The sequence below is a fragment of the Astatotilapia calliptera genome, chromosome 23 (genome assembly GCF_964374335.1).
Source record: "Astatotilapia calliptera chromosome 23, fAstCal68.1, whole genome shotgun sequence".
In the NCBI taxonomy this organism is placed as follows: domain Eukaryota; kingdom Metazoa; phylum Chordata; class Actinopteri; order Cichliformes; family Cichlidae; genus Astatotilapia; species Astatotilapia calliptera.
In genome coordinates, this window is record NC_137443.1 from 10,604,427 (window position 1) to 10,623,896 (window position 19,470).

The 19,470-nt window shown below is 45.2% G+C and overlaps 1 protein-coding gene across 10 annotated transcripts in view; it reads right to left on the minus strand.

Annotated features, from left to right (window-relative positions):
- Positions 1-2,643: 2,643 nt before the first annotated feature.
- Positions 2,644-19,470, minus strand: part of nfia (nuclear factor I/A) — a 150,541-nt gene continuing 133,714 nt past the window's right edge. For 7 of the 10 annotated variants that reach the window (XM_026159091.2, XM_026159088.2, XM_026159090.2 and 4 more), the window contains 4 exons: positions 19,235-19,413; positions 15,419-15,584; positions 14,772-14,860; positions 2,644-7,614 (listed from right to left, as the gene is read on the minus strand). In XM_026159091.2, coding sequence (XP_026014876.1) covers positions 7,600-7,614; positions 14,772-14,860; positions 15,419-15,584; positions 19,235-19,413 — 449 coding nt within the window. In that variant the 3' untranslated portion in view covers positions 2,644-7,599. The remainder of the gene's footprint in view (positions 7,615-14,771; positions 14,861-15,418; positions 15,585-19,234; positions 19,414-19,470) is intronic. The other 3 variants (XM_080297155.1, XM_026159087.2, XM_080297157.1) reach the window with 1 other exon arrangement.

The following is a 19,470-nucleotide window of genomic DNA, read 5'->3' on the forward strand; positions in this document are numbered from 1 at the left end:
CTGAGGGAGACGCAGCAGAGGCAGGAGGAGGAAGGAGGGGGTTCGGTCCTGGAGAATGCTGAGCGCTGCAGAAAAAGGCCGAGGCCATCGATTCGGTCTCCTGCAGGAAACTGCCTGAGGAGGAGGAGGGGGATTCACCCAGAGCCACATACAGATTTCTGCTGGTCAATGGATGCATAGGGGGAGGGGAGGAGGTGGGGAGGCCAGGCCAGCCGGGCATTTGCTGATGTAAAAGGTTCACTGGAGATTGTCGGATTGAAACCCGGCGGGGCTGAGGCCGCCGGCGCCGGCCTGGGGCAGTCATCATGGTGGCACGCCCATTAGAAAGAGGTGGATGAGAGAGGATGAGGAGGATGAAGGAGAGGAGGTGAGTCAGTTTGAGGCGTACAGGGAGAGGTCAGAAACAGAAGTTGTCTTTTTTTTCTCATTTGTCGTCTTCGTCACAGCTTACTAGGCGATTATGGAAGAGCATGCAGTTATATCTCATGGTTATTGTACATCAGCTATAATCAGAGGGGCCTGACAGACAGCAAAGGCTACTGGTGTTCAGAAATGTCAACAGTTACAAACAATTATTGGATCAGTATTCAGAAGAGCATTATAATACAGGAGTTCACAGGCACTACATTTGATCTTTTTTGATATATCGTGTAATATGCTGGTTGGTTTCTCTTTTCTTTTCACATGTTTAACTCGCTGGGATCTGGAAATGGAAGGACCGACCGTAGAAGAAGAAGAAGAAGAAGGCAGAGGCTGAAGATTTTAGATCAAACCAGTCCACGTGGGCGAGCAGGCGGGCGCACGCACATGGGCTGCCGTGCCACACCGTGCCACGTGCACGTGTGGGTGTCTGTTTTTAGTCAGTGCATAGTTCTCATGCAGATTAGACTGCTATGCTGTGATACGCTGTCAGGAAGCATGATGGCGAGTTCAAATTGTCCCATTCTGCAGCTTAGCTCAGCTTCACTGGCTCCATTTAACACTTAGCACCTTGTAATGTTTGCAGGATAAATAAATATCTTTGCAAAGGAACAGTGACACCGTGATTCATTACAGCCGAGCGCCGGAGAGCAGCTCCAGTGCTACCTGCCTCGCGTCCAACGACTTTCCTTCATTTCTCTAAACTGAAGCCATTTGTACTGATTTCCTGGCTGGCGCTCCGGCACAGCGACGTGCTGAAAGATGTCTTCCTCCTGCTCCGTGGGAAACGTTTGGACTCGGTTTAGAGCGAAGCGTGGGGGCGGATCCCACCAGAGTGCTCTGCCTTCACCCTTGGGTGGACAAAAAACACCTGGCTCTACTGACTCCCCTTCGGATTGTTTCCGACCCGCAGACTCGCACGGCGCCCGGTCTGATGTGTTTCTCGGGTGGCGGGGGTGGGTGTGTGAGGTGGGAGGGGTTAATCGCTGCCCAGGAGAATTTGGACAAACGTGAAGACAACAAAGGCATTAGCGTAAAAAGCACGGCCTTCATTCAACCCTGTTTCCTGATGGAGCGGCACGGTTCCTCCAACCCGAGGATCTACGGTTAGCAGCGAGGAGGAGGAGACACGGGCGGCGGCTCTCCTCTGGAGTTTTTCAGTCTGTGACTCCAGCTCTCTGTCTGGTAGCTTTGGATGATTGTGTGGGGGTGAGTGGAGTGGAGGAGGCTGCAGGCGGGTGAGGTGTTTCGAACAAACGCCCCTGCTGGTGGTTCAGCCGGTTGGACACAGCGTGGGGGTGGGGTTTATGTGTCTTTTAATGTAAAGGAGGTGTGGTGGGTGAGAGAGCCGGGTCTCTCCAACGAGTTCCAGCGTGACCACTGCTGCTCCGCTGATTGAGTCTGTCCTGAACTCAAAACACACCGACGCTGAGCACACGAGCTGCGGGCCGGACGTGCAGTCACCGCAGCAGCACCATGCGGGTTTTGGCTCGCTATGCGTTTTCTGTGACGTTGCGCAGCTCAGACTCGTAGATGAAACGACAGGAACCTGCTGCAGTTAGAATCTGAGTCACAAACGAGCGGTAAAACCACTCGGGGTAGCTGTCGGCGTCCTCTCCGAAGACAAAACTGTAAAGGTGACGGAACTACCTGATTGGTCGAGTCAGTTGGTTTACATTAGAGTGAGAAAAAATTTGATACAGGTGGACTCGTGTAAAAATCCTAAACTTCTAAACTTTAACCGTTTCTGCCGATCACGTTCCTTCAATCACCCGACTGAACTTTAGACGTGTCGTGTTAGCAGCAGGATAACGACACATTGACTGACTGACGTTAACGTGCGATTTTTTTCCTGCTTCCTGTCACAGATGGCGGCGCTGCCAGCAAGGGGCTGGCAATGACAATACCGTTGCTGCCACCGTGGCCATCGTGACGCTTTGACCCTTGTAAGCAATCAGAGGCCACAGCGCCAGCTGCAGCTTCGCTGGCGTTCTCGCCTCTCAATGTTTACTCTAAACATCGCGAGCGGGACCTCAGAGCACGCTGGAAGCCGGCCTTCGCCGCTCGCCGGCTGATACCTGCTGACTGTATGTGAGGAGCAGCAGCAGATGTGTGGATGGACGGAGATCAAAGCGGACCTCCAGGCTCGAGGAGGGCTGGGTGAGGAGGAGGTGGTGATCTTGTGGGCCAGTGAAGAAAGAAACAGATGGAAAAGAAAAAGAATCATGTTGCATAATCAAGCTGTTTATTTTCCCGCATGGAATGGTGAACACAAAAAAAGATGCCGAGATGCATTTATAGTAGGGGCATCCTTTGGCTGGCTATGTCATTGTCTCCTGCCTAAAACGAAAATGTTAAAAATGCATAAAAAACTCGCTTTTCTTACCAATTTTCCTCAGAATTACTGGATTTAGCTTCATCGACACTGATGCAACAAAGAACCTTCAAAAACATACAGCATACTGTAACATCCATTTACAAAGGTCTGATCACCACAGCGCCCAAACGTGTAAGTGCAGGAATATGCTAAACCATCAACAGAGGAAATGTCCTTAAATACACAAAAAAAAGGAAAACAAATAAAGGAAAAACTAAGAAATCAAATCAGGAAACAGGAAAGTTTTCAACTCAAGTCCAGTTCCCAGAAAACAAACCAACCAGTTCTAGTAATGTGGCCTCGATACAAACGATCAGAAAATTCACAACACTACTTTTTCCTCATTTAATCAATGTTACAAAAGTCCTGCATTAGAAAATAGGGCAGCTTTAAAATCAGTGTAATTAATAAAACTATACAACATACAAACAAGTCTTGCAGTCAGCTGCTGCTCTGCCCACCGCCCGTCTCTTCGCCGCTGAACTAAATGACACAACACGAGAACAAAACACGCTGCCCAAACTATTGCTTTATATCATCTTCTGTCTTTAAAAACGGTGCAATTGGGTTGTTATCTTACATGCAGCCGTACGTCGCTGATTAGATGCTAGGCTGCTTTTTTAGTTTTTCTGACACTTTCAAAAAAATGTCCGTGCAATATTTTATTCCCTTCACTCGCTTTAAGCCCTGGAAGCTGTTTTTATTTTTTTTATTTTTTAAATTTCATACTTTTCACTATTTATTTCATATTTAGTGCAGATAATTAATGCCCAACTCATGGCTAAAGGGTAGGCAAGAACAGAGACAGAACAAACACGAGGAAGAAACATGGCACCCGCAAGAGAAACCACTCGACCGTCACAGCCGCGGGCGCCGTCACAGCAGGCGGGCAGTGGCGTCGGAAACGTTTCCGAACGATGGACGAGAAGTTGGACTTGTCGGAGGCAACTAAAGGAATCAAATAAAAAGGATTTGGGAAAGAGAGACCCGGATGTCAGACTGTGGTTGTCTGGAAGGAAGGAAGGAAGGAAGGAAGGAAGAAACGGAGTAAATCACCCTGAGCGGCGCCGCGGGGCTTCACCATTTTCAGGGACTGACCATGGAGCATGACAGAAGTCACATGCACGCTAACTTTGGTTGAAAGAAAAAAACAAACACAAAACAGACGAAACAGAAGACTACGTAAGTCTGAGTGCAAGCAGGTATTGCATATTTTATGTCCTTGTTATTCAAATGTGGGAACAAAAGTAGACGAACTGACGGACTGAAAATGGAAACAGGAAGACGTGAAAGAAACGTTTTTTTGCTGTTCAGAGATCGCAGCAACAGACGCAAGTCATCGCAGGAGAGCAGTCTGCCCCTTCAACACGAGCGTGAAGGTCAGTGCAATGAGCACACCTGCAGTGACAGCCTACTCACACCAGGCGTAGCAGACTCTCAGAGAATCATGTGACCATCTAAACACCTGTAACAAGCTGGTCTGGAATGCATCGGACCAAAAGTGTCCTAACCAGGCTTTAAAATAGGGCCGGTTTCCTGCAGGTTTTAGATGTCTCCTTGATCCAACACAGCTGATTTAAATGGCTAAATTACCACCAGAGGCCTGGTAATGAACTTATCATTTGATTCAGGTGTGGTGACCCAGAGTGATATTTAAAACCTGTCGGTGTGTTAATTCGTTCACATTTTGTTTTGCTCATGGCGAACAAATATGCTGCTCTGTTAACATTTATCATTAAAGCTGCTCGACTTTTTCTGCAGGTTATCTGGGGCCGGGCCCAGACTTCCCTTGCCTCTGCCACCTCCAAGGACAGCGGCGGTGCTGGTTCCCAGGACAGCCGAGATATGTAATCTCTGAGGTGAGCTGCCTCCTTTTGATGTGGAGGAGCAGGAGGAGTGAACTCCTCATCCTACTTCTAAAGGATACACTTCCTCCATTCTAGAAACAGGGAGTCTCAGGTTGTCACCTTGGAGGAGGTCCTGAGAGAAATACCAGGACTCCACATTAACTTTTAGGATGGAGGAAGCCTCTCAGTGAGGTGAGGAACCTTAAGAAGAAGTCCAGCTGCCTTCAGGTGAAGTGCGTAAGACCACCAAGACCTGGATGACGTTTTGCTCATTAGGTGATGTGGTCGGCTCACTTACTGAAAAGTCTGCCATCATGAAACTGTTGGCTGAACACTTTCAGCTGTAAAACTAAGACCAAACTGCTAAACCCTGAACTTTGACCTCTGCACTTCCTGAAACCTACTTTTAGCTGCAGAACTGTTGGCTCAAACCGTGCTGCTCACTTCCTTTTGTTCAAACCAGACATCATCACGTCACATGACCTCGCACTGGGTGCTCATTCCACCAAACTTCAGCGTGCTTTTAGCTGTTAGCACATGGAGCTGATAGTAGCTGGTGTAGATTTCATCTGCTCGGGTCTGCAGGTGTTGGAGGGCGGGGCAGAACGCCACGCAGGCCCGAGAGCTCGTAATACAAAGGGTTCCTCCTCAGCTTCAATGCCTTCTACGACATCTCGGGTATGGAGGAAAAGTAGGAAAACTAAAGGAAAGAAACAACCAATCACGACTCTCCACGCCAGATCTCATGAAACCTCTCAGGACTGAATTGAAGCTCAAGGCACATCGATGAGGAACACGTGTTTCCGTGCAATCTGAGATCAAACGGAAGAATGAACGTCTCGAAACCGAAGCAGAACTGATCTGTTGTGGCAGGAAAAGGAAGGAAGGAGAAATAAAAAGGATGGAGAGATGACGAGAAGCGAAGAGAGCTGGTTGTTTGTGAAGGACAGCAAGAGGAAACTAATAGACGGCTGCTGGCAAGTGCCGGATGTTGGGTTTACAATATAGTGTCTTTTCTCACTAACTACATCATCTATGGAAAAATCTGTCACTAACACTAGAACATGCATTTTTTTGTTCTTTTTTTTTTTTTTAAATAACTTTTTCACTTAAATTCACTTTTGTTCAACGCTGGATGGTCGTAAGTGTGTGTGTGTGTGTGTGTGTGTGTATATATTTATATATATAGTATAGGAAAGGAAAAACAAAACTCAAGATCGATAAAATGCTGAGTTGCACGTGAAGCGCTGTCGGCCGTCTGTTTGTGGACGAAAGCTTCCAGAGAGTTACCCTCTGCTCTACCTCTTCATAGCTAAACCAAAACCCCTGATTACAAACTCACAGCCTATTGGCCAACTGCGGGAATAAGTGCTTTTGGCTGGGCACGACCTCTAGGAGACCCAGCCAATCACAGGGCCGGCCCTTACTGGGCGGCACCCGTTAAAAGATTAAACCACGCGATTATTTTCAGCTTAAACTCACATGGTACTTTTTCTCCAGATTTCATTAAATTCGGATCGAAAGTAAAACGATGTGCTCATTAAAATAAGTTAACCGCTTGGCGTATTTTTCCCTCCTCAAACAAAATGAAGCGCAGACTTCAGCTGCTTTAAAAGACTGATTGTTTAAAATGATATTTGTTAAAGGGATTCTCATTCTACCATCTAACAGCTTCACACGATGAACAAACGACAAAGAAGAAACGATAAAAGTGAATACAGCTCGCCTTATTTCTCACCCGGCTGTGGTTTCGACTTCAGCGCTGTGTGGTTGTCTTTTTTACCCCGCTATTTTAGAGTCCCAGAGGTGTGAGCGGACTAGGAAGAAAAATATATATTTATATATACTTTTCATCAACTGTTTTCAACGAGCTATCTTACAAAGATATTTAACTATCCAACAACTAGCCAACAAAATTGCACTTTCCTCATGATCAATATTTCACTGGTAAAGTTTGAGTTGCTCTTCTCTCTCCTATCTGCCTGCCTCGATTCGGACACCAGAGTTTTCGGCCCACTCTTAGCATGCTGTAGCTTCACCCCCATGGGTGGATGGTGGAGGACGAGGAGGCTGAAATGGTGGCGAAAAGAGAAAAATCAATGAGCCGTGAAGCCAAAAAGCATCCAAGAGGAACAAACTCGGATCCACCAGCATCTGGTCGCAACACTTCACATAAAGAAAACCTTAAACCCTAAAACCCCACGATTATACCCACCCTCCACCCAGTCGCCCGTCACAGCCCCCCCCCTCCACATGAAGTTCTTGTTATTTCTGTGAAACAGGTGGGGGCGTCTGTTTGCGCCCGTCACACCTCCACATCCATCCAGGTCCATGTCCTTTCAAAGAGCCTTCCAACTTCCCCCTCCCTGACCTGCCAGCAACCGAGGGGCGTGAAGTCCATCCCAGGAAGTCCGTGAAGGCTCAGGTGGTGGCGATGTTGGTGGCCCCTCGTACCAACTGTGCCACATCCCAACTTCACGAACCCCCAAACCATCGGACTCCAGACGGGGGGGCAGGTGATGAGTGTGGGGAGGGTTTCGTATGACTGTAAGTCCACGGATGCACCCGCTGCAAAGGATGATGGGAGAGCATATGTGTCGTCAGAAGCTCTGTGACTCAGTCTTTCCCAAAGGCTCAGGTCGCCCACGTACTTATCAACCTGGTTGGATTTGGGGGGGGGGGGGGTCTGGCACTGTATATGGACACTGAGGTGTGAACCATACGTTTGCACGGATGTCTGTGATATACAGTTTGCAGGGGGTCACGGTGCGTTTGATCCGCTGTAGCCATGCTGATGCTGCTGAGCCTGTGTGTGGTGCTGGTGGAGGCGGAACAGGAAAGGAATAGGGATAGGTTAGACTGGGCTTTCTGTCACAGCTGGCATCAAAGGTGAAAGGTCGGAGAGGAGACTGCAGCGATCTGTCGTACAGGTGGGCGGAGGGGCCTCTGGAGTCCTTATCCCAGGTACCACTGTGGAGAGATAAAAATAGATGTTAACATCTGGACTGCTTTAGCAACCACTTACCGGACGATCCCAACTGCAGGTACTTGTCGTCCAAATTTACCCAGAACCAATCAGCGGGGTTACACATATATCACTAAGGTTTCAAAGATTAGTCTAAGGCTGTATGAAATCTTCCCACCGTGCAGCCTCCAGGACGGCTTGTTGTGTGGTTTGTTATTGGCCACAAACCAATGACACTGTGACTGAAGTTTATGGACTTTTCTATGCAGATGATACATTCAACTCCTGTTGCTATAGAAACAATTCTCCAAACTGTGGTTAAAAACTGAATATGGAAAAACTTACTTAAGGATTCATGATGTTACAGTATAAATCTTAAGGTGGATTAGCTTGTAGCGCCAAACTAAATATGTGTGTTCTCCTGAATTCAGGATAACTCAAGTATGTCTTTGAGGAAACATGAATTATTTCTTTAGATTGAAATAAGTGAGACTGTTATTCAATATATCCTGTTACAACACAAGACCAGAAAAGGTGTGTCCATGAATGATCTTCACTCTGACACTGACAGTAGGCCAAACAAACCCACATTCAACCTCCAGACAGTTGGGACCCAGATGGATTAAAATTAAAGCATTAACTGCCTGTTTTTGTAGGACAGGTGACAAAAATATATGCTGATGGTGTCTGGTGGGCTGCCCCCAACAAAGGGCAAATATGAAGTTTTCCATACTTCCTCTCAGTTATATGGGTGCAAAGTAGGGCTGCCACAAACGATTATTTTGATAGTCGACTAGTCGCCGATTATTTTTGTGATTAGTCGGCTAATCAGATCATGCATCCATTGGACGTAAAACATACAGCTTATTGCATCAGCATGCGTCTGCTCTTATATAGCTATCATTAGCTTACAGTTTGAAGTGTTTAAGTTATGTGCTAACTAAAAATAAAGACAAGATGATAGTTTATTAAACTTTTAATGAAATTTGCAGATTATCTCGGTGGAGTATAATAAACTCAGCCGTCTGCTCCTTGCTATCTAAAATATAACAGGACACTGGAGTAAATTCTCGACCATCTCACACTTCTGTTTAATCAGTTTTCTGTTTGACGTTTATTCAGCTGTGCGAAAATTAGAACTTTAATCTCAGCAAAACCAATTTACTCAGGAACAAATAAAATACTGAAAAAAGTCAAACTATAATTAATTTTAATTATTATTATTTTTAAGTTATCTAAGTGACTTATATATCATGTTTAACCTGAGTAGCGAAAGACTGCGGGGGGTTTGAAAACAATGTGCCGGGAGTCCGGTTTTCTCACTGGCTCTAGTGAGCCTTGAAACCCCCGGCTAGCTATTGAGCTGGTGGGTAACAGACGTCTCAAAAAACATCGGAGCACTTTTACAAATATGTGACGTCTTGATAAACCGAGCAGATATTTGAAGTTTACACACCTACATTCTCACCTGAAAATATCTTAAAAGTTTATTTTGTGACCCAGAAAGAGTAATACGAGTAATATTAATACTAAGTAGTTGCCGCCATTGTTGGAAACTAGAATTGGCTGGGCCGCGCTATGAATTCTGGGATAGGTTGGGCCACGAAGGACACACCCAACCCATCCTTCAAATCTGGGGAAAAGGAGGACGCATTTGTCGGCCGCATTTGGAGAAGTCTTCGAATTTGGACAGCCTTCGTTGCGTCGCTGTAACATAATCGGATCCGAAGGATGCAGCCCCTAAATTTGGACACAGCTACGATACCGGAGACTGCTTCTTCTTCTTCGGGGTTTAGCGGCAGCTGTAGATGCATTGCTGCCATCTTCTGTTTCAGTCTGTTATTAAACTCTTAAATCCTACCACTTATTCCTGCGTCTTTCAGGATCTTACAAAGCTTCAAACGACGCGTTGAATATTAAATTTGTCGTTGACAATTTTGATAGCCGACGTAATCGTGATTAGTCGACTAATCGTGGCAGCCCTAGTGCAAAGGTGGAAAAAATTTAGTTTTAGAAGTTTATGAGGTCAGTGTATGCACAGTGATCACTGTGAGCTAAAAGCTTAGGCTACAGAGTGCTCTAAACACCCAGTCACGTCTTGATGGATGCTCAATCTCCCGGGTAAGGAAATCTCAGAAACTTGGAAACGCTTTGTCCAGATGAACAGAGTCAACTTTCTGAGACCAATTTATCCATTTTTTTCTTCTATTGGGTCTGTGTGACATAGAGATATGATATGATTAAATAGTCTCCAACAGAGATCACCATATAAGCATGTTCAACCCTTCCATTTACGAGTATCAGCAAATCAGAAGAAAGTCTTTCCCAGGGGCAGGAGCTAAAACAGCATGTTCATAAACTGAGGTGGTGCACTAAAGCATAATGTAAAGAGATAGAAGAAGATCATTTTGAACCCTGTATCATGCCGAGCTACTCTGCTGCTGTCCAATAATACAGATACACTGTGGGAATTAAAAGACTTTGCCTCCTTTAAGTACACCTCAAACAGTCCCTCCAGGCTGGATTTCTGTTATTTGCTATTTGATGCTATCCTCAGGATATTCTCTTTCCAGCACTATAATCCTGTGGTTGTAATGAACACTGCTGCCTCTAGGGGATGCCAGTGGGGCTTGATTTAGTCGAACCCACAACAGGCTGATGTCAGACTGTCAGGTTCTCGGACTACAAACACAGGACGCTGCTTCTCCTCTCTGGGTATGAGTTTATGACACAGGAGCACAAAACTCTGTGTGTGTGTGTGTGTGTGTAATCCATCTCTGATAGGCTCGTATCGATCGCCAAAGGTGCATCGTTCATGAATCTCTCCCTCCTCTTCCTCACTGGCCCGTCCAGTTCAAGTTCATCTCTGCGTTACATCATGTCTGGTTGCTAAGGACAACCAGACGGCCCGGGACGTGACTACCATCGCCAAGGCAACCGCATCACCCCCCCACATCCCCGTCCCACTACCCCGCCTCTTTTATCCTCTCCCACCGTTTCTTTCTTTATGTTCATCCTCTCTCGATCACTTTCTCCTCCCCGTCCCACTCGGCACTTCTTCACACACACACACACACACACACACACACACACACACACACACACACACACACACACACACACACACACACACACACACACACACACAGGAATAAAAACAAAACACACACTTAAAGAATGTACATTTTTTAGAAAATGTGCTTCTGGATTTTGAATTTAAAGTGAAAGTTAAATGAAACACGCGGGATCAGGCATTCCTTTTTTTCTTTGTGTGCGTGTGTTGCAGGGTTTCTCTGCACTCAGACCTCAGTTGCTCCTGACTCGTTGTAATTCTATTGCTGTGTGTGTGTGTGTGTGTGTGTGTCTGCAGTAGTGATAGAGGAGAAGACTGGAAGGTTAGTTTTTAATCAATACAACTTGCTGACGCTGGGACTTTTCTACCTCGCTCTCTCTCTTCCTGTTTCTATCGGTGTCTCTCGGCCTCTCGCTTGCTCGCTGCACTGCAGCTCCTCCCTCTGTCCTGAGAAGACTCAGAAGATGAAACTCTCACAGGCCAGACAGAGTGTGTTTGTGTGTGTGTGTGTGTGTGTGTGGAGTAATGTTACCACACAGTGGGTTGATGCTGACAGCTGTGATTCAGACTGTAGAAACTCATCACAGCGAAAGACGGAAGGCGATTTTAAAGGAGCAATCTGATGTTGTTTTTCCATGTTTTTCATATTCTCAGCAATCTCAATGTGTTGTCCACCTTGGTACATCCCACTCTGTCTGTGGCTCTTAGCTTCAAGGAAGTAATTCATTGTGCAGCACAACAACCATCCTGAACATCCAGGGAAGTCTGTAAGACGCTCTAAAAGCTGTTCAAGACAATGTCTAAAACCAATCCAAAGTAACAAGTAAAACCAGTCTAAATCACCGTTCAGCACCAGTCTAAAAGTGGTGAAAAACCAGAGATATCGATAACATATTGATTAAGTATGATGGCTTATCGATCACTCAGAGAGAGAAGATTTCAGTGACAGTCACTCTGTGTCATCTGCCCGTCATTTGCTGCAGAGGAAGGTGTGCCTCAACCAAAGCTAATGCAACGGATCTCTTAGATTTCCCAATATAGAGGTATATAAAACCAGTTATCAACCAGAGCTGTGGAGCAAACAAGTATTAGCTTTGAAAAACTGTGTGAGGTACACGAGGAACTCAAGGGCAGTTTCAAAACAAATTTCCCACGTGTAGGACTAATAAAGGTTATCTTATCTTAAAAGCAAAAGGTGATGAAGACTATTTTCTTCTTTTCTTCCAACAGCGACCTTTCACCGTACGAATGTCCATGTGGAGAAAAAGCCCTGATATCATGACAGTTTAACAAAAAGTCACTTGTGTCTTTGAGTCTAAAAAGTTCAAAAGAATCTCATTTCTGAAAAACTGGTACTAAAACATTTACACACACACCGTGATACCACAGCCAGCCATAACCTGATCAATACAAGTGTGTGTGTGTTTGTGTGGTAGAGTTTCATTGGAGGCAGTGAGGGTGCTTTCCCCTTTGTGTGTGTAGTCATCCACCGTCTCCGTGTCCGATTTGCAAGGTGAATCTAAAACACACACACTCGTATTGAACACACACACGTATGCAGTGCAAACACCACACCCACATCATGACTCACTAAGTGAGTGTGTGAGTCTTGGAGAAGTGCTGACTCAGGACAAGACAGAAACAGTAGCAATGATAGATGGAGAGAGATGGATGATAGACAAATATTCATTGAATAAAAAAGACAAGTTCAGAAGCCTGATGTGTGACTCCAGATGTCTAAGTCCTGGTGTCAGAATCTTGGTATCTGAGTCCTGGTATCGGAGTCCTGTGGTCCAAGTCCTAGTGTCCTGATGTTTGAGTCCTGGTGTTTGAGAACTGATGTCTGTCCTTATGTCCGAATCCTGATATCTGAGTCTTGGTGTCCAAACCCTGATGTTTGAGTCCTGGAGTCCTGTTGTGTGATTCCTGGTAATTGAGTCCACGTGATTGAGTCCTGATGTCTGAATTACAGACATGATCAAAGTAGCTAAAATTACAGACTGTGAAATGTACTTGTGTCCCTTATGGCACAAATAAAAGCAGGATTTTCATGTAGGTCTTTGAGTTTTGCAGCTCGCTGTCATTTGCACAGCATCAGGTTTTTGTGAACGCCTCTGACGTCTTAAAGATACAAGCTGTCCTTCAGAACGGGCTCATAAAAGACGTTAAAGAGGACCTGCTTTGCTCATTTACAGCTCCATAATATTTTTCTTGGATCTTTCCAGAGTAGCTTTGCATGATTCACAGCTCAAAATATCTTCCCCATCTTCTTCTGGCTTCAGCCTCTCAAGTTAGCTTTCATCTGATTGGCACCTGCCAAAGTGGGTGGGTGGGGCTTCTCTATGCAACATCATCCTGATGCTACAGTAGAAAAAGCTGTGATAACCTGAGTATGTAGATGTGGCTGAGCTCTGGGCTCGCAGAGATTGCTGTACACTGAGCTCAGTATCAGAAACTCTGATCGTGTTTGATGTGAACATTGACGACTGGAACAGCAGATATCTGACAGGAAATAAAAGAAAAGCAGAAAACGAGCACTTCAGAGTGCGTTTGTGGTTTCTGGGCTGGTTCTGGAGCTCCTGGGAGAGAACATGCTGTGGTTCTTCTGTACTTTTGTGTTTTGTCTCGCCTCCCAGTGATGCTGACAGCATGGCTCAGCACTGACTTTCTGACCCAGTGTCCCACCGCAAGTCCGTGTTCTCCCTGATGTTGTGTGTGTGTATGTGTGTGTTAGTTTCGGCGTCTTCCCTCCATCCTTGTCACCATGGGCAACCACCACTCTGACCTGTGTGGGCATGACACCCACTCTCACACAAAGACGACGCCAGCTGCCCCCCCTGCCCCCAACCCACACACATATAAAAATGTAAACACACTCACACGTGTTTACATTCATGTGTGAGGACCTAATCCAGCCCAAGTGTGATGTTAAAGATGTTAAATCGTTCCTCATCATGTCCACCTCCACCCTAAAATATCACCACTTTCCTCCAAAACACCATCACATAACCCCCCCAAAAATAATAAATCTCTTATTTAAAAAACATACATGCTGGCTTTAAAAACATGTCTTCTTCTCTACTGTGTTTAAACTCTCCAAACAACGTCCACATTTCCTAAAAAAGCTGTGAGTCGTTTTCCAAACCTGCTGAATCTGAAGCAGAAATAAAACTAAAAAAAGACCAAATTTTCTTTATTTTCCAACAAAACACAAAAATTCTCCTGGATATTTTTGTATTTTTCTGATGACTGACGGTTAAATTCATTCCCAGAAAGGAAACCTTTGGAGGAGAAGCTGCTCATCACTCGAGGAGCGCGACATCGTCCCCGAGAGACGGAGAAAGAATAAATAACACAAGTCTGTTTCTGGCAGCGGTGACAAACACCTGGCTCATGTCTTCACGAGAGAGAGTGTGTGTGTGCGCGCGCTGGTGTGTGACAGAGTCGATAAATCGACACCCTTGTTCACTGCGGGCCACCACACACACACACACACACACACCAAAGCGATCAAGCATGTCTGGATTGTCAACAGAGGACTCCCACCTCACTGTTTGTGTGTGCGTGCAGGATGAGTTAAGTCAAGGCTGCCCAATCGTTACTCTCTTCATAAATCAGCTGGCAAACAGACCCTGACCCCCCCCAAACACACACACACACACACACACACACACACACACGCGCGCGCCTGCACACACACACACACAGTATCCAATGAGGATGCTGCGTTCACTAACCACCCGCCCTGCAGTAAATGATTCAGGCCTGAAGTGAAGCGCTGCTTCTTTCCCTGTTAATGTCTTTGTTTATAAATCCCAAAATCCTGTTCTCTGATTGGCTGATGGGTGTCTGACCTCTTTTTGCTTCCTCTAGTTTCACACTGACCAGCACAGGTACACCATGTGTGCGCAGCACGCTCTCTCATGCTGAAAATGAGGCCAGAAGATGCAGTTCCTCTGACATCCAGCAGAGGCTCCAGCAGTGAATTAGTCCCCATAGACTCCCATGTTAAAACTTTACAGCAGAAATAAACATGTTTATATGTTTGTAAACATGTTTGCAGCTGACAGACCTGTGTTTGTTGGTTACCTGTGGTTGCTGAGGGATGTTAAAGCCGGGGTCCCGAGGTCCGACGCTGACGAACCGCTGAGCTGGAGACGTGGTGGGGGTGGAGTAGGCTGCACAACAAACACACAGGCCCGTTATTAACACGTGATGACCTGACAGAGCTCTGATACACTGTAAATTCAATCTCCTTATCTCCTTAAATTCAGACCCAAATCAAGTTAGATTCAGAGGAACCTGATTTGAAAGTTTATATTTTCTACGCCGTTGTTAATAAAGTTTTGAAAGACTTGACAGAGTTATTTAGAAGAAGTAGGTCAGACAGATGACAAACACATCAAGCAAAAACATCAGTAATAAATACAAATAAATTTCAGTGTCTCCATGTGTCGTTGATGAGTATTAGGAGGATTAAATATTTTGGCAGTGACTGCATCTGTTTTCGCCAAAAGACAGGAAGCGTCACTGAACCCTGCAGTCAGAAATAATCCAATCACAAATCACTTCTCACAGATTACACGAGAACTAAATATCAGATTAATAACTGAACCCTGATGCGTCGTTCCTTTTGTGTGGGGGCGTGACAGCCAGCAGGAAAATCGAGTTTAAACACGCAGAAGTGATGCGTGATGGTACTTAAATCTGCCGTGTGTGTGTGCGCGCACACTCACTGGGTGAGGTGGGTGAGTTTCCTCCTCCCTCAGTGGAGGAGGTGGAGGGCGGCTTGGCGTCAACAGGCAGTGGGACGGGACGGGCCATCGGAGGAGGCGGTGGGGGAGGCAGCATGGGCGTCGGCAGGAAAGGGTTGTGGACCTTTCCCTGGGAGCTACCATTAGGCTGAAGAGGTGGGGGGGACACAGTTAGAATATGTGTACGATATTCTGTAAAGAAACATCAACAGGTCGGTCACAGCTCGTCCTCTCAGTGTGTGTGTGTGTGTGTGTGTGTGTGTGAGAAAGAGAGAGAGAGACAGAGTGTCTGAGAGTGTGTGAGAGTGAGACTGTGTGACAGTGTGCGTGTGTGTGTGAGAGTGTGTGTGTGTTTGAAGGGAGTTTTGAGATTCAAAATGTGGTTTTAGTGTCAGCGTTACAGTTACGTTATGGTTTAGGGTAAGGGTTACCACTGTAACCCCCCTGCAAATTACGCCCCTGGGCTGAACATGCAGCAAAAACTGCTGTGACAGACCTGCCTGGAAGTGAAGAACCATCTCTCACAAAGCATGAAATATTTGTCCTGTCAGTGCAGTAAAGACGTGCGTCTTTGTTTCCATCAGTCAGAAGGACATGTTGGTTTAATTTTGTTCTCATCCATAAAATGATGATCCAAAACACCTGTACACAGAATTCCTCCTGCTTTTAGCCCAAGAAGGACGTGCAGGTGCTTCAGTGTTAAATCAATGCTGCAGGTACGTCGCAAACACAAACCCTTCTGAAACCTTCCTGGAAACGCTGCGTTAACGCAGCCCAAACCACTGTGATTGGTCTGTTCAGTACCGACGAGTCCTCCTGAGCATTTCCAGCTACTTTTTCACTGCAATTATTGAATTTATCAGAACAATAATCAACACCTTAATACGAAGACTGACAGACAGCAGGGCGATAAGAGTGGATGTGAAGAAACATACAAAGAAGTGGGAAAAAAAAAAAGAAAGGGACAAATATGTTTGCCTTCAAAGAAAACTGACCATAACAAAGAGCAAGGACCGAGGAGGGATTCAAATCAGTAAGACACCGGGACACCTACTCAGCTCTACTCCTCAGGCGTGGAGCCATCTGATTGGCTGCTCTCCTCTGACTTTACTCTTTATTTACTGTGATTCGACTCTCTGATCAGTTTGACTGACTCCCTGAGGGACCGTAATGATATTCCCGCCTATGACGGGAACAACACAACATCGGGTAGTAAGACCTCTAAGCAGCATTTAGGAAAATCAGTTGTAATGGCTTGTGTATCCATCAGGGGGAGCAGGGTGGAGGCGTATTCATTTACAAGCTTGTTACACGAGACCTTTTCAATTTGTTCATAGATCCTAGAATTAGAAGAGAATCATAGCGTTGACCTTCAGTACTGATGAGTCCTGAGCATTTAAAGCTGCTTTTTCACTGCAATTATTGAATTTATTAGAATCCTGATGATGGATACATAAATAAACACTTTAATAACACAGTTTGTTAAATATATTAACAGTAGTTTTACTAATAATGTCTGGATTTAAAGTGCAGTAAACTGCAGCTGTGAACCGCTTCTATTTTTTAACTCTCCTTCAGCGCTCTGCACATCTGTGATAAATCACTGCAGGAATTTTAGCGCCAACGTTTACAGACAGGTGAGCGAGAACGCAGACTGTGATTTGAACTCACGAACAGGAATCATTTTCTTTGTATATTCCCGGACTTTTCACTTTTCTCATTTTAGTGCTTGTTGTTCAACTGTCGTGCTCCGAGCCTCCTACAGACAAGCAGCAACCCCCCATCTCTGCGATGTTTGAACGCCACCGCCGTGTCCTTTAATAAATTTCATCACATAGGTTGCATTTAGATTTTTACAAATGTTGAAATCCTGTTTTTAAAGTTTGCATACATAAAAATTATACCAGAGTGTAAATTAACAACATGCAGAAGTAATTTCTACTTGGTGCAATGACGTGACGGAACATGCATGTTTAGTTTAGTCAGGCCGCTCATTTAGAGAAACAGATTTCAGTGCAGCGCCGCGTACATGAAAACTCTGACATCAGAATATTACTCGTTTTATCTTGGAGTAACTGTGAAAGTGCGTCTCTCCTTTTTGAAACAAAGATTTTCAACAGAAACTGAAGATCAAACAGGAAAACCTTACATTTATTAAAATTTACACAGTAGTCTGCACTCCATTTCTTTGGCAGTCTTCTGATGTCCTGTTTTATGGAAGGCACCATGAGGTTGCTTTGTTTGTTTGCTTATGTCGCACATTTCCAAAGACATCATCCCAGCCCCTGGACAACTCAGCTGATAAGAGTTACACACCCAGGCACATCCATCAAGGTAACACTATTCTGATAAACTTTCATAAACATCCCCATCTCAGGTACGAGGATGTCCAAAGGACAATTCTGGAACCATCATACAGCCTGGAGGGCAGGTGAAAGTCCGGCCTCTCTTATACAAACTATAGAGGAATTACATTTCGCTCAAGACTTTTGCACAACATGAGAGTTTAAAGAAATCTAAAGAATGAATGAGAATATTAAGCTGCAACTTAACAGAAACGATGAAGGATGCGCTTATAATTCAAACAGAGGTCTGAAAAGGCAACAGCCCAACAAGCAACAGAATAAATGATAAATGAAGATGTACCAGTCTCAGAAATCACCTCCACATCTGGTTTGGGATCTATGAGGAAGCTTATTTCTTTTTTAAATTTTTTTATTTATTTATTAGATTAGATTGAAATGGATAAATGAAGAACTTTACTGGAAACAGTTTTAGTGATCTGCAGTATAAAACGTCTGGATGGCCAAATAGACTGTGAAGTTTTATCCTTTATTTTACATTTTTAAAAATTAAAGTTTTTATATTTTAATGGGTAAAGAGTTTTACAGCGACAGCTATCAAAGAATGTCAAATTCAATTCAGTTTTATTTACAACAGTGGCCTCAGCGAGCTTTAGAGTATAAAGCAAAGACCCGACAATAAAAGTGAGAAAACCATCTGTAGCTAACGATCCAGGTCAAGGGTTTTTGGAAGAAAGCCCCATCTCTTGGTGACACTCTGCAATTAAGTGAAAGGGGCGTGTCTATAGTGGAAACACTCCTCCCAGCGGCTATATCTGTGTGCGTGTGAGGTTGTGAGTTTTTTTTTTTGTCCCAAACATCGCATTTTAGAATTTGAGAAATTTGACATGATGGGTTTTAATTTTTTGAAATGCAAAGCTGACAAAGTGTTCAAACAGGACACGGGCTGCTTTCTTTTCCTGGTTTTTATCCAGGTTAAAAAACAAAACAAAATATGCTTTCAGTTTCCAACAAATTTCAGTGTGACTATCGCGCAATTTTAATCGGTTCTTAGTAACGATTAGAAAAAGATCAGCTGTTTCATCCAGTCGACACCAGGCAGAGAACGAGTGCTCGGGGGTTAAGGTTAAGTTAGAGGCGGCTCGGCCTTCCAATCGGGATCGCCCTGCAGTCGGGCCAACATGTAGGAAAAACGGAAAGCAGATGCTCTGTGTTTGTGTTTGTGTGTCTGAGCCTGTGTGTGTGTGTGTCTGCCTGTGTGTGTGTGTGTGTGTGGAAGGTGTATTGATTCAGTGTCTAGACTTAGATATATCAACTATCTCACTGCAGTACAAAGGCCACACACACAGGCACACACACACACACACACACACACTGCAGCACTTTTGCAAACAGATCCCACCTTTGCAGAGGCTGGAAAACCCAGCTCAGATGTGTTTGTGTGTGTGTACATGTGTGTGTGCGTGCATGTGTCTGTGTCTCTGTGCGTGCTTACGTTGAGGAAGCCCACCTGTCCGGCCTGCTGGGCGGAGTCAGGACAGACCAGCTGGACGAACTCCTTGAGCGTCTCCTGCGGGTGATACCTGATGGCTGGGTGGGAGAAGTAGGAGCCAGGCTGCTGCAGGATGGGGGAGGAGGAGAAGTGGAGGCTGGAAGGGGGAGCGTGGGGGCTCGCTGAGGGGGGAGAGAGAGAGGAAGAGATTAAATGATTAAAGGGAAGGAGAGTTGGGG